The sequence below is a fragment of the Glossina fuscipes genome, unplaced genomic scaffold (assembly GCF_014805625.2).
Source record: "Glossina fuscipes isolate IAEA_lab_2018 unplaced genomic scaffold, Yale_Gfus_2 2, whole genome shotgun sequence".
NCBI classification, from domain to species: Eukaryota; Metazoa; Arthropoda; class Insecta; order Diptera; family Glossinidae; genus Glossina; species Glossina fuscipes.
In genome coordinates, this window is record NW_023998416.1 from 25,201,774 (window position 1) to 25,223,658 (window position 21,885).

General features: G+C 32.0%; 1 protein-coding gene across 1 annotated transcript; it reads left to right on the forward strand.

Moving 5' to 3' along the window:
* The first annotated feature begins 4,872 nt into the window (after nt 1-4,872).
* LOC119633844 lies at nt 4,873-21,009 on the forward strand. The gene is made up of 6 exons (XM_038027628.1): nt 4,873-4,960; nt 12,632-12,821; nt 19,065-19,284; nt 19,355-19,937; nt 20,009-20,116; nt 20,179-21,009. Exons 2-6 carry the CDS (start codon nt 12,745-12,747, stop codon nt 20,943-20,945), a joined length of 1,755 nt encoding a protein of 584 aa, XP_037883556.1. The 5' UTR covers nt 4,873-4,960; nt 12,632-12,744; the 3' UTR covers nt 20,946-21,009.
* Nucleotides 21,010-21,885: the final 876 nt, after the last annotated feature.

The window sequence follows — 21,885 nt, forward strand, 5'->3', positions numbered from 1 at the left end:
CCTTTTCGTTTTCTTTCTAAACTAACTACTCAAACGAGAGATAGATTTTTACAAATTGTTCCTTTTTATTATTATTAAATGAATTCTAAGAGTAAAGTCTTAAAGCATTAGCATCTAAAACTTAATTAAAAATTCTATCACACTTGAGATTCGAACCCACGACCATTAAGTTGCTAGTTGAGATTCAATGCCTTCGGTCACTTAGATGGATGGTTCCTTTATGATATGAAAATATTGTTGTTGTCGTAATTGGTGATGCATTCTTTTTTGGGCCCTTGATTGTAAACGTCATCATAAGTGCGATAAATTCGTCATTTGCATGTTCATCGTACCTTGATAGTAAAATTAGATGAACACTTGCTATATACATTTACATTAAACGATTAAGAAGAAACAAATTGAGAAAATATATAACAGTAAGTTCCAAAGATGGTAAATTTAATTAAATTTTGCCATTAAATTGAGCAAAAAGTTTTCATTATCTATAAAGGACTTAATTAAAAACCAAATACATTTTCTTCATCTTCAGTTATGATGATCAAGTGATTCCCTTTAGCATGTTTCTCTGTCAAGTTTTTCGGTACTAAAATCAACTATGTAGGCTCGTTGTAGTTATATAAACCGTATCATAAGAATAATTATAGTTTTTTTGCGAATTTTTTTTTTTTTTTTTTTTGTATATTGCTTTACAATGGACTAAGCTGATTAAACTAATGACAATTGTGACTTATATGTCCAGATGTCAGAATATAATGATTATTTACAGTATATATATATTCAAAATAAATGAAATGAGTATTTCATTCATTGATGATTAATCTGTGATTCTATTTCATCCTTCAGATGCATATATTCCGTGCGATCGCCGGAAAAGAAAAGTGCCTGCAGAAGTTCAACACTCATCTGGGAAGGCATACGATACCATTAATCGTTATTTGGGATGTAGGTAATTTAATAAATTTGGTCATTTTTCAATTTTATAAAATTTTTATATTCCTTATATGGACAACGTAGACAATATAGCTTAAATCGATTCAGAATCATTTTCTTCATAGATTGGTATAATAAAAGGCAAGGCCAATATTAAGCTCTTCTGCGTATCACATACGTCTAAATAAACTTAATATACCTTGTACTAGAAGTGGTGTAGGTTATAATAAAAGAATCTTAAAAATGGGTTAAAAAGTGTTAACCTTCATTTTAATCATAGTCTTGAAGTTGTCGAGCACGCCTAATGATTGTTAGACACGCCATCTCCTCCTAATATACTATCAATGTAATCAATAATATATGTTAATTGATAATCAATTTTTTAATTAAAGAAAAGCAATAAATTTTTATTATGAAAATAAACGATTTTTTTTGTTTCGATATATGTGTCCGCCCTTTTATAGCCAAGCTCTAGATGACTAGAAGCTCTTTAATTTATTGGCATTTTCTTTTAATAAGAAAAAGTAAACATTAAGTGAATGATGATTTGCAAGCACCCTGTTAGGTTAGGAATATCTATGGTAAGGGAATCCTCTGACAGGAGCTATGCTGGACTTCTTTGTTACCGTTCTTTTCTTTTTTGTTTTCGTGTTTTGTATTCCCTTGCGATCCCTTCATTTATATGAAAATTATGATCCTTTTAGTAAAAGCAAGAAGCAATACGGATGTAAAATAAGGAATAAATATCCTCTATCCGTTTTGTATAGTAACCGAAGATGATATCAAAAAATGTACAAAGAAAAAAAATAACTACAAATACTATAGTGGTTTGCGTCGGCCCTTAAATACCCTACAACACCCTACAGTTAATCTTATAACGACTCTTCAAAATAACGCATTATATGAAGTGTGGTCAAAAAAGTAGTCAGATCCCAACAATAGCGTTCGTCCTTTACCAAATTCCATCAGAATATCTCAAAACTTGCAAAAAAAAAAAAAAAACAGGTTGCACACAAGAAAAGAAGACAGACAGACAGACGGACAAGCTTAGATTGATTCAGAGTACGATATATACCCTTGTCCTATAAATTGTGTAGAGTGTAATAATAATCTGATTAAAAAAAGAATTTCCTTCCGGATAAGCGGAGACTTGGCCTAAAAGCTGGTACCTAATAGAAAAAAAATGCTTAGTTCATGCATACTTTCCAGAAATTTTTATCGTTTTCGCAACATATTTATACATCGATCGAAGTTTTCACTATTAATTTCATTATTTTCCGAAATATTGTGAATTTCTTGTCGCAATCAATATGTGACGTAGAAACGATCAATTAATGTAGTTTTTCAATTTCTTTTCTTCATCATGTTCGGTCTAAGTCGACATATTTCATATTTTTGGATTCAAATCAGAATTATGAATGATCATCGTAGTCGTTTAACTTTATGTTTAGCGCAAACTATCTTTCACGTTTAACGATTGCTTTAAATAAATAAAAGAAGAGAAAAGAAAATAGAAGAAACGAAAAGAAAAGGAAAGAAAAAAAAAGAAAGGGAAAGAAAAGAAAAGAGAAAAGAAAGGAAACGAAAAGAAAACAAAAAGAAAGTGATAGGGAAGGAAAGGGAAGCTAAGAAAAGTAAAAAAAGATGAAGAAAGAAAAAAGAAAGGAAAAGAGAAGAAAAGAAAGCAAACGAAAATAAAAGAAGAGAAAAGTAAAGGAAAGTAAAGGAAAGAAGTGGAACGAAAAGACAAGGAAAGGAAAGAAAATAAAGGAAGTGATAGGAAAGGAAAGGGAAGCTAACAAAATCAAAAAAAACGTAAAGAAAGTAAAAAAGAATTTCTATACAAATTATTGAGAATATATATGCTTATTCTTTAAAGTCACCAAATTTTACATGCTTATTTTCAGATTCTCAGGCAATTTTTATTGAAAAATGTAAACAAATGTATTCAAACATATTCTCAGATGGTTGGCATTTTTACAAATTATTGAGATTATATATGCGCTTATTCCATAAAGTCACCAAATTTTATACAAAATTTCAATTCAACGCGACACCGTTAAGGGAATAGCGAATGTTTCGCAATACTTCGTTCACGGTTAATCGGTAGGGACAACTCTGAATGTAGAATAAAAATAAACTAACTTTACAATGGGACTCTCAGGTTGCATCTGGTATGTTGATCGTATCGCGATACAGCTCGAGCATGGAAAGTGTAACCATTCCGCAAATAATGCTTTATTTATACACTATTGTATTCTTTTTTTTTATTAAACATTAATTTGTGTGGCTTTCGGTTTGTCCAAGTATACAAATAAAACAATTGTGCCTTATGGCAAACATATTATGTCCATTTTAATGCAATGTGTCAACCGTGTACAATTAAATACTTTCTAAGTACGATTTAATTACAGGCTCATCGCTGCAAAGTGCTTCAAGTATTTCAATACAAACATTTAAAGTAATGCAAAGGCAAATAATTCAACTACAAGTAAGAAAATTATTTTCGGTCGCGACCGAATCTATTAAAAAAGACGTAAGAAAAGGCAAAAAAAAACTAAATTGTCGCATACCACAACACTGGGCGTGTGCGGTTGATTTCACATATTTTCAAGATAATAGTTGAAATTTATATCAGTTTTTGTTGCATAGATGTGTGGGCGTTGTAGGTGTGCCTTTTGATATGTTGGGGTTATAGGTGATATCTTAATTTTCGCGAACGAGAAGAATGTTTACTACACGGTTGGGCAGATGTGCAGATGTACAGATGGGCAGACATACCTAGGAGCAATTCGAGTTCGAAACTGCCCAAAGGTTTATTCACTTGCCTCCGCGTATTTTAAAGGTATTGCAAAATAAAATCAAACCTTAGCACATTATAATATTCGCAAGGCGTGATTAATTTTGGTCATTTTTTTTAACCAGGTACTATAATATTGCCCATGGAACATATGTGCAGATTCTACTACGTTTATGAGCAATGAGCACAAAAACAATTCTCTATTACATTTGAAGGACAGAGATGTTCTCAGTTTATGCAGTATTGTAGGTATGTGCTTCGACCGATTGGGTTCAATACCAACTTACGTGCAATAACTTACAATATTTCTGCCAGAATTGAAGTTGATAGCTTAATTTTTGTAGCCAAGAGAATGTTTACAATAGACGGTCATCCGCAGATGTTTAAATCAATTCAGAGTTTGATGCTGATCAAAAATATATATACCTTGTGTGAGGATTTGTATTGATGGGCTTTGCAAATGTTTTAACGAAAGGATCCCTCACCCTTCGATGATGGGTGTAAAAAGAGTTGCACCTAGCATGGAATTTGATATGCCAGACTTTTTATATTCATTGCGATAAATTGTGTCCACCGAGTACAATTAAATACTTTCTAAGGAGGATTTAATTACAGGCTTATTACTGCAAAGTACTTCAAGTATTTCAATGCGTTCATTTAAAGAAATCCAAATCTATATATTTGTATATATATATGCACTGCAGTAACAAAAAAAAAAGAGAGAAAAGAAAGAAAAACCATTTACTCTTGTACGTCTTTATTCGCACTCTTTGCTCCTAGATGAACGTACACTCTGCATATTTTGTTCTCTTTGATTCCGTCGTTCATTCTCTTTGACGGGATCTTTAAAAGCAGAGAAATTTCTGAAAAATGTTGTATTACTTGACTCTGACTGGTGCTGTAAAGTCGTGGCTTTTGAAATTAGAAATATTTAAGAATTTTTTTGAAAAATAATTTCGCATTGAAAATGTAACTGAATGTTACTAAAAGGTTTTTTTTCATAGATATGTTTACACATATATATATATATATATATATATATGTAATTATTGTGCAAAAGGAACTGATTTGAAATTTCAAAAAGAAAGAATTTCTTTTTGTTAAACTATCCATTGAAATAGTAATCGAAAAATAAATTAAAAAAAAATAAATAAATAAATAAATAAATAAAAAAATAAAAGAAAAAAAAAAAAATAACAAGAAAATCACTATAACGATCTTTGCTTTGAAGTAAGTAAAGCAAAAGAAAATATATATAATAATAATAATAACAATAATAATTTGTTATCTATAAGTGTGTGCGTGCGTGCGTGAATGCGTGTTTGATAATAGAGGACTTTCTGAGCTTAATATTTCTAGTTTATCTATTATTTATTCTCTTGTATTTTATTTTCTATTGAATATTTTTCTTTTTTTGTTACGACTATTTCGAATATATAGCAAAAAAAAAAAAGAAAAAAAATCCTATTTGTTTTTGCTGCCTTTCTATTCTTTGAATGGAAATGCAATTTATCAACCTTTTGACCCATTTTAGTTAATATATATTTTATTTATAATGTTTACTTGTATTTATTTATTTATTTATTTATTTTTTTTTTTTGCGATAATTGCTTTTTCAATTTATTTGTTTTTCTTTTTTTTTTCTTCAATAAGAATGTTTTGCATATTTTTTGTGTTGAATATTGCTTTCTGGTGGCAGCTTTCCATGAAATATTTGTATTTTAAATGAAAAAAAATTCATCTCAAATCAAACAAGTATTACGTATTAGCGGCGAAGTTAAAAAGGAATTATTTTCATTTCTTTGTATTTTACACGCAATAATGGATTAAAAAAAAAAAAAAAATTAAAAAAAAAAATGCAGTCCACAAATTGTCTTATAACGAATTTCGTATACCCAACGTATGAGAGATTTTTTTTTTGTTTTTTTTCATATGATAGAAGTTCATTTTTTTCTTTTGACTATGGACCTGCCAGCAGTTGGCAGTTGAAATTTAAATTGGCTCGTAGAAGCTTTTGAAGATGGAAGAAAGATGACCAGTGTCATTTTTTCTCCCTCACTTGATTTCTAAGTAAATATATATATATAAAACACAAAAGTTCAGAATAATTGGGTCGTGGCTCAAATTTAAGAGAAAACAAATAGGTCGTCTACTTAGATTACAATCCAAATGAAAATGAAAAAAAAAGAAATCGTTTCATGGCTTTAGGAGAAAATGTCTGGTATTTCTTCTTGGATTACAATCTCAATATTTTATTGAAAATCTCTTACGTAATCGAAAGAAGAAAGAGAAAAACTTAGTATAACATTTTCATGTTGAACGTAACTCCTCTCAATCAATCATTGTTCTTATGTCCTCACTATCGGATATTGCGCCCTATCTTATGCTTTGAAATTTTAAACTGCCTAGTCGTACAAACCCAGTACGCCAATCCATGTCTGTCTGTTAACTGATATATGAGATCAAACTTTTTTTAAAAAAATTTACTTTGTTTAGAAAAACAATCGTGATTTTGCTGCTTCTTGCTTCTAATTTGAATTTCTTCATGTTACCGCTCTGGCCATTACAAATGCATCAACAAATTTATATTATTTAATATTACGTATGCTCTGATGGCGGGTACAAAAGAACAAATAAAAATTGATAATTTTCTTAGCGTATGAGTATAGATGCGTACAGACAAAAACGAGTCAAACTATTTCTAGGTCTTGTAATCTGTCTTAATTAAAAATTGATTATCTGCCCAGTGTGATAAAAGTATTTATTCAAATTCATCGATCATTATCTTATATATATATCTAGATAAACATATATTTATAGGTAAAAGAATTTTTTACAATAGACTTTATTTTGCAAAAAATTGAAAAACTAATTTCATGATCTTTGTTCGCTTTCTTCCTTGACCGGGGATCTTTATCGCTGCACATTGGCAGTCTTAAATTGTAGATGTAGAGATGTACGATTTTGCAGAAACTACGCCAATGGTTTAATTAGGCCCTAGCACCATTTGTTTGTACAAGGTATATAAAATCTGTGCGGTCGTATGTAATACTCGGAATGTCTTAACTTAGGTGCACATATTATTATACCGATCGATTCAGAGCCTAAGATTGTCTGACCGTTGGTCCATGTATTTTTGTGTCCAACCCATAAGTCGCAATTTTTGAGATATGTTAATGACATTTGGTACAGTGACGCGCTCTGACTTGAAAATGCTTCGGATTGATCCATTTTTTCGATCATTCCCCATATAACGTTTTTTCAAAATAAATTTGCAATTTTAAAACTTTTTGATAAAATCGGCTGAGTAACAGTATTTTAGTATAAAAAATCTAGTTCGGCTGAAGCAATTTCTTCAACCCGCTCTCACATAGTTTAATATTTCATGATGAAAATTGATTCGCAATAGTAAATCTACAAAGAAATGAACGTTACCGAGTTTGGACTACGTAGGTCCACTTTTTGGATACCTCTGCATATAAGGATTACCAGGATATGTAGACCCTTATATACCAAAACCGTCTATTCGTTAATATTGTAAATTGTATTGAAAATTCGTTTACGATAGCAAGTTGACATAAAAATCAAGTGAAATAAATTTGAACCACATGGATCTATTTCTTGGACTCTGCTCCACATAAGATTTCTCATAAATTGTAAGAACTTCAGGAGAAGGCTTTTTTCAAATTTCATAACGGTAGGGAATTGGGGCCGCCTGGATTTATTTTTTAGACCCCAAGAATTATTAAAAAAAGAATCGGGGCATTATCAAAGAATATCTCTCAAGTACGGTCAATGAATATTCAGCTGTAAAAGAATTTGTAACTCTCCAAAAATAGAAAATGGATGAAGAATGGGCGGATAGCCATTAGCTTAAAAAAAATTTCAAGGTCAATCTATAGCAAAGAGAATCTAAGAACATCATTGCTGCCCGGTAGACAGAAAAAGGCTTCAACATACGCCAATGGCTTTGTGGGAAATTATCAGTAAAGATACGAATTTATAGAAAATTGCATGGATGCTATCAGATCATTTATAACGCCTTGGATGAGTGATAATAAGGTGTTGTAGTAAGTTGATCAAAGGCAATAAGTTTTTAGCGAATTTCCGAAATTTCGTCTGTACAATTGTCTGGTTATCGTTTATCGTTGCCCATATTTTCTTAAGTTCCACCTTATATATAACTATTTAAATTAGTATAAGAGAAGATTTATTAACTATTAAGGGCGTGTTTGTAGATGGATGAAAAAATTTGCCCAACCCTGGTTTAGACGTTTTGCTAAATAATAATATTTGCTCTTACGTTTAGACTAATAATTTTATGGATATATTATGGACAAGCTATGCCCGTATCTGTATTAAGTTTCCAGGGTTGCGTAGTTGAGGCTGTCCGAGCATTCCATCAATAGACAAACGAATGGGGAGAGGCGTAGATATTAATTGGCCTAAAATCGTAAGCTTATCACGAAAATATCCATCTTACGGTAGATGAGAAACGGTTCTTGAGAGACAAATCTATTTATATGCTACATCACTGGTGGTGCAAAGTCATATTAAGTTCGCGCGGATGTATACAATCGTCAGAAGGACTTGCCCCATCTTTTATTCTACCGATCGATTCAGAATCACCTTCGGGACAGACCTGTGCTTGTCTGGGTGTCTGTCTATCTGTCTGTCCTTTTTTTTCTTGTTTTCAACCAAAAGTTCGCAGATTGTGAGATATTTTGATGAAATGTGTTGTGCCTACATGTCCTGGCCCAAGGAAGAACGCTATTGACTATGGTCCGGATTGAGCCACAGCAACTTCCCGTATAACACCTTATTTCGAAAAGTCGTCCTATGAATAACTGTATGAAGCGAAGTAGTGCAAGATATATATATGGTGGGCCGCGAATGAATCGAATTAGTTCCCAATACAGTTAAAATATATAAGCAGCCTTAAAAAGCAATTCAATTTTGGGCAAATGCGATCTGTACTATATTTTCAACTGAAGTATGTCGCAAAAGTGGTCTCTATCGGTTAGAATATTAAAGTCGACTTTGCGTGAAAATATTTCCATAAGGGGATAATAATTCAAATAATCTTTCAATGCAATTCAGTTTTTTAATGTTAACCTTTTGCTATTAGAATATGTTATTTAAAAAATTATATAACGATCATATCAAATGAAAATCTATAAAACTCATGGCTATTGCTTTAATACCTACCTTTCTTACCTTCTGCTTATTTTCACTAGAAAAAAGCGACGAAAAGAAAACAAAAACAAATGAGAAAAATGCTAGAAACGATGGAAAAATAAACATTTTTGTTTATATGTGCATGTGCGCGTATTAATATTTAATAAAATTTTTCAACAATTAAAACAAGGAAAGAGAAAAAAGCGAAAATAAAACTCATAAATTTCCTCATTCAATCAGCCGCCAACTTAAATCTTATGTAAACACAAAAGATTTGTAGACAGATCAATATATAGTATAACGTTTATGTGTACGCACATCCGTATATATATATATATATATATAGGTTTAATAGATTTCTTGAAACAATAGCAAAATAAAGAGGATATTTACCTAAGGCGAAATGCTTGAGTGCTGGATAATAGGCATACAAATGAGCGCACAAAGGCAGTCATGGCAACATGTATATATATACATAAATATATATATTTATATAAAAATTGAAATGCAAACATATAATCGCATATGGTAGGCTGTTTAATAGTTCTTCTCAATGTTTATTATTATTTTCGAAATTTAAATCAGCCCGTTCAGCCCTTTCGCATAAAATAAACAAACATAATATAGCCGGGAAAGAGCGAGCGTTAAATGCCTTCCATTACTTTATCTATTGGAAAACAAATTTCAGAATTGAAAAAATTCGAATTTTTACTTTTATAAAAATGATTTCTTGCAAAAAAATTTCATATGGGAATCGATCTTATGACCTAAATTGGTACGTTTTGTTAATTATGTGTTATATGGAAAGTGACTGAAAAAGTGGTCCGAACCGAGTTATTTTCAATAGCGTTTGTCCTTGGGCGTAAACACGTCGGTGTAGGAACTTTCATGAATATATTTTAAAAGTTGCGATCTCTACGGTGAACATTAGAAAGCAGGATGAACGGACAGACGGACGGACAAGTTTAAATCGATTCAGAAAGTGATTCTGATCGGTATAGTGAGAAGAGGAACTATCTAAAGTGTTTCTGGGTGTTGCATACCCATACACACTTGTACCAGAAGTGCTGTAGTGTATAAATAGTAATATGTACACAATATGTATACAATGAATCCATTTTTGGAGCATATTCCCTTATAAAAATTCTTACAAAAAATTATCCTTTCTGTAGTAATAAAATTCATTTTCAGTACCTTATGATGAAAATTGACAGAAAATTGACAGAAGTAATTTGGGACTCCGATCCACCTACATGCATTTCATGACAAATATATGGAAAAAATAAAAAGTTTTTCAACCAAAAAAAAATTAAATTTAGTAAAAAATTTATTTTAATGTGAATCGCATTACTATTACCTTTTGGTCCCCTTCCCATGTAAGGAAACACAAGGCTGGTCGTTCGCATTTTATAATGAACCTAGAAGAAGAATTGTATTGAAGAGAGATTTTTAGAAAGTTCAATGGTCGACCCTGACCGATTATAATGTTTTAAGTTGTTTGCAAATAAATTTAGAAAAATGATCCTATTTTCAGTCAACAAAGGTGTGGTGATCATAGCTCTCACGTGTTGCATGTTATGGAAACCTTAAACCGATTACATTATTTATATAATAATCTTGCAGTGGAATACTCATGTTTTTTACATTTTCATCGATTTTTTTTTTAGCAAGAATTGTGCTTTAGAGATGCAATGTTTCATTGATAATTTTTTGTGATCAATGGAAATTGTAATAACAGACCATGCTTAGGAAGTTTAACAAACTAAATGGAACGCTTAGTAAAAGCCTTATTTTTCAATGTCTTTTAATAACACTTGATACTTACGATCCTTATTTGAAGTGAAGTTTTTTCATTTCTTTTATGGTAATGTGATGTGCCTCTGAACATGAACACTCATAGGCGTATACATATAGGCAAAATGCGGAAAAATGCATTGATTAAATTTAGAAGAACAATAATTAGTGATTGATTGATTATCGAACAACTCTTTCAATTCTTTCTCTTAACGAACTAAACCGTTCCGCAACATGTGCATGATTTATTGATGCAAACAAGCGGCAACCGGGAGTTTATGATTAAACCTCATTGACCAATACTTTGCAGTCAAGTGCTTTCAAAGCGATACGAGGCAATTCTGCTATATAGCATAGCTAGCATTGTCCTGAAAAAGAATGACCTTGTAACGTATATTTTTGGTATTAACGAACGGCCGGATTGTTCTTAATAGCATTTCGTATTAAAAATTTCGTCAGGCTTTAAGCACTCATATTAGACAGCATCCTTCTGGTGCCAACAAACAAACAAAGACTATCGTCTGCCTACCCAAACGAATCTATTTTCTTATGGGTGAGAATGATGAGTCTATGCTTAATTAAGTTTTTTTTTCCGCTCGAGCCCTCAATAAAAATGCAAAAACGACTTTCTGTTGCGTGGGTCGACCAATATAAATAAAAAAATAAAATCCAGCTAATATTTAATGCTTGTACTGTAAGTAAATCAACCATTGACAATTTGGATCATATATATCTATTTCCTATATCGCACCATATTTGTAGGGTTTCTCAGGGTGATAAAGACATAATTTGTGGTTTGCTATGAGTAATATCTCTAAAAAATAAAATCTTTTAAAAGTAAATTAAGTTTTCTAAATTTAAACCGCCAAGGCCAAGATGACGGCTTTCATGAAAATAATGCATTTACCTAAAAGCAATGAATACTTTGTGCTGCATTATGAATTAAGCGAGGACGTGTAAGGTATCTAATAATCAGCCTTGTCCGACTATTTCATTTTTTAAATTTTTGTTTTTTTTATCTATCGTGAGCGGACGAGTAAGCTAAGCTTCTTGATTAACAACTCAGTGATCGCTGGTTCGAATCTCAAATGCGGTAGAGTTTTGAATAAAGCCGCTAGCCTTAGATGCAAGTTCTTCAAGAATTTAGTCTTTGAATTCATTTCTCTGGCTAAATTAATTATAATAAGAATAATAATTAAAATTGTTTTTTTTTTATTTTACAAATTAATTGAATTATGATTATTATGGTTTTTGTGATTAAATTGCTAGTTTTATGTTTAATTTATATATATATATATATATATATATATTTTTTTTTTTATTGCACCATATATCACTTGTCCCTAATTTCATATAATTTTTCTTATATATATATATATATATATTTTATTTTTATTGGATCCTAGATCACTTCTCCCTAATTTCGTATAATTTCTCTTAGTCCTTTGCCCAAAGGGAGAGATTTTTTACTTGAGATTTCTGTAAACGATTTCTTAGTCGCTCTTAGTCATAATAGGCGCCAAAAAGGCTTTGTTGGCGGATACAAAATAAAAATGATCAAATTTTTCAAACACATAACGATGCCAATTGCATTATATAGAAATTGAAACTAAATTTAAATTTTAATGTCTTTCAAGTGAACTAGATTTTGTTATAATTATTGACTGCGTTTGTGCTGCTTGCTCTAAGATCTATGTTTGCATTTAAAATAAAAATGCACTCTGTGTGTGTTTGTGTTTTTTTTTTTTAATTTATTTATAAAGTGATCGGTTTAATTTAAAAGAGTTTTAGCAAAAAAAAAAAAAAAAAAAATTATTTTGTTTAAAAAAATAAAAAAAAAAAAAAATAGATGAAAGAAAGAAGAACCAAAAATTTATTTAGAAAAACATTTTCATTTTTTTTTTTTTTTTTATCTTTATTTCATTGCAGACTATTGTAATTTAAAAATATTGATGTTTCCTTCAAGTCAAAACAACGGCCAATAACTATAGATTACTTACTGTTGTTCGCTCTCGAGTCTTTTGCTAACAATCGATTGAAAAATGGACCGTTGCGCTGCTTTGGTACTTTTCATTTTAATTGGTTCAAGTCTAATCGATTTAAGAACTTGTGCGGTAACGTAAGTAATTTAACCTTACACATGCATGCCTGCATGCAATCATACGCAATATTAATAATAATTATGGATTATGAATGAATTTTGAAACAGTTTTTTATTTTTCAAAAAGAAAAAAAATTATATATGGAAATAATTTTCCATAAACTTAAGAAAAAATGAGAAAAACGGGATAGATAAAAAATTAATTGAAAATTTAAATTATTCAATGTTGCTATTGGGGAAGAGTTCGTTGTCTGGCATATTCGATTCTGTTTTCATTTTTATTTTTAAAGAATTGTAAACAGAGCCAATGCCATTACAAATATCAAATTATACTCTAGCATAATACATGTATGTATGTGGGGTCATCCATTTTGGTGGTTCCGAAAGTAAACGCAAACGCAACTCTTTTCTGATTAAGATTTGCAATCATTTCTATCCGAAACGATGTAAGCTTGTCCGTCCTTGGGCGACCTGTAAGCCACAATTTTTAAGATATTCTGGTGAAATTTGGTATTATAGCCCACGAACCAACTTTATTGGGAATGTATTCAATCGGACCACTGACCATATAATATCTTCTCTTGAAAAGTCGTTATATGAGTAGACTATATTAAGCGAGAAATATACTGTATTTAATGGTGGGCCATGTCCCATCATACTGTTTTACTTGTTTTTCAATATATTGTTTAGACCATGCCATTGTTTGTGGACCATGCCATGCATATATAGTTATATAGTGTACATAAACAGTAAATACAGGATTACGTTTCGTGAGACAAGCTAATGATTGCCCTGAAAGTAGATTTTAGCTGCAGGAACCCCTTTTCGAGAGACTTTTGATCAATTGAAAGCATGAGTGTTTCATAAGATTCTAATTGATGAAGAAGCGGGATGAAGATCAGATTTGATTAAATGGTTTCACAAATACGGATTATTGGTCCTTTGGTGTGAAGAAGGCAGACCTGACATTCCTGCGGGACTTTTACATTTACAAAAATTAACTTTAGGGCGAAGTTTGAAGCCATTGCAGTTATCTTCAGTGGAGAACGCTACAGAAATATGATAACTGATTTTTTGTGGCGCAAAGGAGATGATTGTGTGATATGTGCATACAATATGTATATGTGCAACATGGATATATCTCGTGGCACCACCAAAGTGTAATAACAATGCGATCTCAAAAAATACCTACGTGAGCTTGCCGCGAATATCATGCGATATAACCCTATTGGACTTGATACTTTAAGTAGTACTGTAGTTGTTGTTGTTTTACTCCATTACACCACAAATTCTCAATGATCTAATTGACCAAGATTATTCGTACAATTAGTGAAATAAGACCAAATTTATGTAAAAAAATGGCAAAAGATTATTTTCCCGGTTTGAATTTTCACGGATGTTCACAGTCATCCAAGTTCAAATGCTATAAACCCATATCTAAAGTAAGAGAAAACTCATGGTGGTTTCGTTTAGTGTTTATTGTAAATTAAAAAGAAAAACGAAAAACCCTTTTTGATGACCCTATGCGTCTATTTGCTTTCCACGCAGCGTCAATTAAAATGCGAATGCCCTGCGTAATAAAAAACAAAAATAAAAAAAAGAAAAGGAAAACTTATAAAAAGAACAAATTTATGCGTATACAACTCTTACTCTTTTACTTATGATCTAAATACTTGGGACATTGAGTATGATTCACTTAAGCATAGTTCGCTTTTACAATCACAAGTCAACTGAGTCGATTGCAAAGTTTGCAATTCTTGCTTTTTCGCAATCTTTGTGAGCAAAGGCTCACTTACTTTTTTATAACCATTGTTGGTGAAGGCAGTATGCAATACTCTATGAGGTTTCCTTATTTATTCACAGTTCTTAGGCTATCTGCTTTTACAACAAATTTTTCTTTGCTTATGTGGGTTATATTGGGTTGTTTGAAAAATTTCGAATTATTTCTGCGAAAATGTGATTGATTTTTTAAAATAATTGAAGTAAAGAGGCCAATTTTATTCCGGGTAATGAGCTAACGAATTTCATTGTTATCATTACCCGTATTTCCCAGCCATAGTAAGAAAGACTCAAAAGCATTCCACCATAAAACAATTAATGCTTTGAAAGGTAAAGCGATTTATTCAGACGACGTGAAAATTAAAAGTTTGGAGCCCTGCTTAAGATTCAGAATTACTTCTGAATCGATTTAAGCTTGTCCGTCCGTCTGTCCCCTTCGCTGTCTTGTTTTTATTTTTGTATTTAACCGACAACTCGCAAATTTTCAGATATTTTGATGAAATTTGGTTCACTAAAGTGCTTTGATCCAAGTATGAACGCTATAGGCAGTGATTTGGATCGGCCAACTTTCCACCTTGTACCGAAAAATTGTTATACGAAAAAAAATATTAAATTTTCAAAATTTTTCAACAAAACTCGCGTACTTCAACATTCTAAATTGAATATGAAAAATTTTTTTGTTTCAGTTGGTGGAATTTTTGGCTTATATGTCAAAAAAGCTTCATAAAGAAAATTGTTGATTCATAGTGGCAGTTTAGCAAAAAAATTCCCGCTAGGGAATTTGGATTACATAGCTCGATATTTTAGACGCTAGCTTATATAAACAAGCAAGGAAGCGCTTCGATGGAAACTGGAAAATGATGTAATTTTTGGGAAGTAAATTAAGTTTGCGAAATTTTGATCACGCCATTTGATTTTATGTGCATTCGCCAATGGGTGGATGGACGGACTTTTATGAAAAGTACGCTTTTGCAAAACGCAATGTGCAATGTTTCAAAGTGAATGAATAATTGTACTAGGTGAAGCGGTATAGGGTATCTGATGATAGGGTATGCTCGCCTATAATGTTTTCAATTGTTTTTTATTTCAAATTCAAATATTTTTTGTAAATCTTATCAAAGTGTTTTACAATTTCAATGCAAAAATAGCGAGAATCGCGATCAACCGACGCTATTCCTTATTAAAGCACGAAGGGTAGCGAAACTTCGTTCCAAAGTAAATTTTCAAATTTTTACTCTTGGAATGACAAATCATCTCCCTACAAAATATTAAATACCCTAAGAAGAACACACGCATAAGAGTACATACGATGCCAGTCTAAGCAATAAAAAATTTTTTATTTAACTAAAGATAGAATTTTTTTTAAAAGCAAAAGAATAAAAACCATCAGCTACATGTTGTAAAGTCTTATTATATAATAGCGCCTTTAATCGCTTGAGTATTAAAAGGGCAGCAAAGCGATCATATTAGACACATCGATATAAGTGCTTTGCGCAGAGGCATTTAGAAGGCTAATGTAATATATATTTGTATGCATTAAGAGTGTGCATTATGGAGAAGATAAATATTGTAAAGGGGTTTTCTTATTTCTTATGGAAACCATTGATGAGTAAGTATTGTAATTTCCTCATGAAATTCGTAACAAACAGAAATTATCGATCATTTCTAGGTCTTTAAGAAAATTTGAAAGGAATTTTTTTTTTTTCTGGAACAGAAATGAGATTTGAAAAACGAATTTAATCCCCCCTCGAATATGTCCACAACAGATGAATTATTAAGAAATCGAATAATAAATGAGTTCAATTTGCTCTAGGATAGGCCGTCAAATTCGCAAATAGATGCCGAAAGAACATTCATTAGGCTGTAAAGACGAACCGATGGCAAGACATGTGGGCGAAAGGGGAAACTAAGAGGAAGAGAGGGAGGAAAACAGGAAAAGATAGGCGGATTACGAAAAGGGGATAGACTAAAAACTATCTGTATTCGATGAAATTAAGGGCGAATAAGTGAGCGGACGAATAGCCTGCGTTCATGGCTACCATAGGTTAGGATTACATGAACGAGACGAAAAATATCGCAATCATCGTAGTTTATGAGAATATTTAGCTCGATTTTCCAATTCATTTGCATGAGATAAGGGAAACAATTTAACTGAACGAATCGGAACAGTTCAAATGAAGCAACGTATGAAAGTGTGGTGTCATTGATATTCCTACTTGCAGGTATCCAAGGCGGATACAATTTTTTTTATTTATTTATTTATTTTTTAATACTTTTTTTTTTTTTTTTTTTTATATGGTTTTGAAAGTGGGAGACTGCAAGTACTTATACATGGACAGATTATTATCTGCTTTTGACAGTAATTTTCTTTAACTTCACAAAATTTTAAAAATAAGTAAGTAATACATGCCTTTAGTGCTGATATATTTTTATAAGCACACATGCACTTCACTTTTTTCAATCTTCAATGAATGATTATGTCGTATATATTACGCATACATATATAAATAAATATTTATACTTATTTATATGCATAAATAATAATATGCAAGAAGCAAATGAAGCGTTTAGAGGTAAAAAGTTTAACATTCTTATGCATTAAGAACATTCATTATATTTTGAAAAAGTAGATCCTCTTTGAATAGATGCGTTTGTTCTTCCATCTATTTTTAGTTCCACTTTCTATGCTTGTTTGTTTGTTTGTTTTTTTTTTTAAACTACGCTGCTATATGCAGTCATAATCAATGTTGACAGTAAAAAAAAAAAAATGTATTTTGAATAGCTTTGGAAAATTACAAAAAAAAAAACAAATCGAATTGATCTAATTACTTACGCAAACATTTGGAAGCCTTTGGCTTCCAGCTAATATTCGCTTGTTCTACTAGACAAAAGCGTATGTGGACCATTTTTTACAAGGGATGAAAGCATTTTAATTTTTGCAACCCCCAGCAGAAAGCTTCAGAGATCTTATAATATATAATCTCGATCATCGTGTCCTTCTTTACGTTTGTCCATTTGCGATAGGTTTACGTGCAACATTCTCCCGTTAGCAGAATTTATGACATATCGATGTCAAGTTTGGTAGAAAAAAATTTTAGAAGTTCTTACACTAAAGTGGGCATTGAATCGATCAAAGGTAACGCCTACAATGCAATGTAAACAGAAAAAATCTGCGCTTCCTGAGCTCTTGGCTTAATCAACTTCAATGGACTACTGCGATAAGACTTTTCACGTGTACTCCATAGGTGATCCTATATCCAAAAATAAGCAACGCCCGCCAGATATTATTAAGAATGAAACTTTAGGTGGTGGATGTAAAAAATTCGGAATTTTCTTACTTTCTTAACTTGCTCCTATAATGCGAGAACAGACTACTTTGAAATCTAAGGCCTGCACCTGCCTTGACGGCTTAAACAGGCAAAAACCAGAGGTTCGTAGGGTAATTTACTTACGTTTATCGATACGCCGCAGTATGTAAGAAAATCACTGAGAGCGCCTATACCATAACTGAAGTACCAGACATAAAGGGTTGAGTTTGGTCTACAGCCTCCTTTTTGGGTAAAGCAAGCATCTGTATCTGTAATTATTTAATGATCCCGCATTTGGAGAGACCACAACCAGCACGTCTCCTCTTCGAAGGTCCGCCCTCAGTGGTTAGGTAAGAAGACATTGGTCGCATTGTTACTGAAAGTAATCCTACTTGGCAACCTAACTCCCGTGGATCCAACGATATTTCCATCGTCTACAGTACATTACGATTGTCGGCATTACGCGTGCCATTATTGCACACTCTTGTATCCGATTTACTCCACTTTTTGGATGGCCACGTAATCTTTCGCCCATGGATTTTAATGTACATGAAGCGAAAGCACAAAAATGTTTCACAGCTTTAGAAAGCTCTAGAATAAAACATGTAGAAGCATTGTAATGGGTCACGGCCCACCATTAAATACCCTATACCACTTCGCTTAAAGCAGTTGTTCATACAACGAGTTTTTAAGATAAGTTGTTATATCGGATCCGAGCCATTTTCAATAGCGCTCGTCCTTGCATCAAACTTCATTAAAATGTTTCAAAAGATATCCTGATAAAAGAATGAAATTTTAATATTGAGTAGCAGTGCCCGTTTTTGTCCAGTTGTACTAGCACTACAAGGCCACCCATACAAGAATATGTTGTGCTGCGTTCGTGTCCTTCGACCAATTTGGCTCAGTTTCGATGAAAACCTGCGGGCAAGAACTTCCAATCCTTATTCCAAACTTGAAACCGACTGCTGTATGTTCGCGATCAAGAGAATGTTTACCACAGACCATGCCCAGACAGAAAGCAAGCGTTTTAACAAAATCAATATACCCTTCATCCTTCGGTGATGCGTATAAAAAGTGTAAAAATTATATATCAAGCGGACAGGCTACGAAAACGATCAAAAAAAAAAAATGTCCTAATAATGTTCTTTTTTGAAATTTGTTCATTTTATTTCAGCTACGAAGATATACGTGGTACGTTACAATCTTTGATTTATTCTTATAATCAATTGGATAATAAATTGGAAAGACATGAGCATCGTGAACGGGCTTTAGGTGAGCTCATGAAAAAAGGTATGATTGCCTTACAGAAGGGACAAAAAAATTTGGAACCTATCAATGGCATATTCGCGCGGTTAGACGAAAGAGTTAGTCAAATTGAAACCATGTTGATAGCAGTAAGTTATATATACCAAAAAAAAAAAAAAAAAAATTTAAGTCCGAGGATTATAAAAATTTATTGTACAGCAAGAGGAAAAATACAATATTCAAACGGAAAAATTGGGTGAGGCTTTGGATCATATCTTTAAATGGATGCGAGATAATGACGAATGTATGAAACGACCACCAATGCCAGCTATGAGTAGCTTACAAGAACCAAAACCCACTGAACCGAATATACCACCGGAGTTCGTTAAACAACAAGAGGATATTAATAGACAAATGATGGGCGAAATGAAAGATTTATCATTGGGCATCGCTAACTTATTGGACATTACGCGAAGTATGATGGAGCAAACCGAGGTGGCCTTTAAAAGTAGTCCTGCTACACAAGAGATGCTTTCGAAAATTGAAGATCGTTTAATAAGCTACAGTGTAATGACACCGCCGCCACCATTGATTTTAGAACCTTTGAATAATACTGAATTTGAAAATAAAGTTTTCAAAATTTTGGACGAAGTTAATACCGGCATAACGGAATTAAAAGAAATGCCCCGACAACCAGAAGGTCTCTCCTTAACAGATAAACAATTCATAGAGACGTTAAACAATGAAACTTTACATGCCTTAGAACATACTAAAAATGAGATTCGGAAAGCTCATGACGAAGGTAAGTAAATTGTATACGAATTTTCCAAGAGTTTTGAGAAAGTCAAATACATTTTATTTTATTTCTTATAGAAACTGCTGAAAAGATGAATCTTATGAAATTCATAGAAAGTCTAAACAATGAAACTTTGCATGCCTTAGAATATGCTAAAAATGACGTTAAGAATGCTAATGAAAAAGGTAATATCGCGAGATATTTTCAAAAACAATTTCTTGATAAAGAACCCATTTTCGATTTTTAGCGTTTTCTGAAACGGCAGATATTATTAAAGAGACAGAGCGAACTTTAAGCGGTAACTTGAATACCGTACAAGATAGTGTCGCGGATTCGGCAAATGTCCTACAAGAATTCTACAACGAAATGAATAATAGTTATAGTAAATTTAATGAGGGCTTGGAAATATTTAATAAGTTCAATAACATATTAATGACTAATTCTGAATATGTTTTGGATACACAACGTAAAGTTGAATTTGGTACGATTCAGATTGTGCAAAAGATCGGCGATTTCTTGGAAAAGCATCGTAACGAAATTATTGCATTAATGGAAAAACGTTTCGATAATGTTGATGAGACAATGATTAATAATCAAATAGAAGCGATGCAAAATTTTAGTTCACTTATCGAATCCGAAATCACACAAGTTTGGCATCAAATCTCTATAATGCATGAAGAATTGATGGCGACAAGAGATCTCTTGAAAACGGTCGATGCCCGCAATGAAGCATCTGTAAATAGCACATACGACAGCGTCAATGCAATGGGTATCAAGGTTGAGGACATCAAAGGTCGCATGCTGGATATGGAATCAAATTTGAATTATTTATTAGGCAAATTATCGCTTATTTCTCAAGAATTTAACAATATTAAAACTGGCTTAGGTGAATCCTTGGACGAGCTACACAATATTTTCCGTTCAGTAGAGAACAAAATACCCCGAAAAGATCCGCAAGATATAAATTATGAAACAGAATTGAATCTGTTACCGAAACGTCACATAATTCCATGAAGATAGGGAATGAGACTTTGCGGACCCATAATAATAATAATAATAATAATAATAATAATAAGTCAGTCAATACAGTTATTAACTTTCTTTATTTTTATTATTTTTTTATTTTATTTTCAATTTTATAAGCGTCTTGTAAGCGTGTAAATGTATAAGTGCCAGGCTTGAACAAATTTGTATTTATAATTTATGTAACAAATTTTTTTAACCATCGTAGATTCTTAAGTTGAATTTTTGTATTGAGAATAAACGAATTAAAATTAATTTCAAAAATTATTTCAAAGTCTTGCTGAGACTGATCATTTTTATTGAAATCAATTGAGATAGCGCAACAGTTCGCGATGACACAACATTCCCTATTTCATTGGAATTGCTCCAGGAGACTCCAAGGGATCTCGCTTTGCTCTAATTATAAGGCGATTATCGGAAGCAGGAATCACTTAACGTCTCTCAATACCTCTTTTGCGCTTTAAGGCATTCGTGATGAAATTTTATGGCCGCCCGAGTGATATGAGAATAAATTTGTATATTTTTCCCTAATTTCAAAACTGATGACCATATGTCTCTAAATAAAAAACAATAAGGATTCAGGTACTGCAGCGCAAAACCGTATTGGTGTTATTGTATATTTGTTTAGATAGAACAAAATAAATAGTTAACATTCATACAGGTATTTTTATGCCTAATCTGTATACCGTTTATTGATTCTACAGGTGTTTTTATTTCTAATCTGTATACCACCCATTGATTCTACAGGTGTATTTATTTCTAATCTGTATGCCACCCATTGCAATCTGTATACCATCCATTGATTCTACAGGTATTTTTATGTCTAATCTGTATACCACTTATTGATTCTACAGGTGTTTTTATTTCTAATCTGTATACCACCCATTGATTCTACAGGTGTTTTTATTTCTAATCTGTATACCACCCATTG

Bases quoted from the DNA above. Each gene is read 5' to 3' on its own strand.
- LOC119633844 (XM_038027628.1), top strand. From the start codon at position 12,745: ATGGACCGTTGCGCTGCTTTGGTACTTTTCATTTTAATTGGTTCAAGT. The intron at 19,285-19,354 runs GTAAGTTATATA...TTTATTGTACAG, and splicing joins TTGAAACCATGTTGATAGCA to CAAGAGGAAAAATACAATAT. The intron at 20,117-20,178 runs GTAATATCGCGA...TTCGATTTTTAG, and splicing joins TAAGAATGCTAATGAAAAAG to CGTTTTCTGAAACGGCAGAT.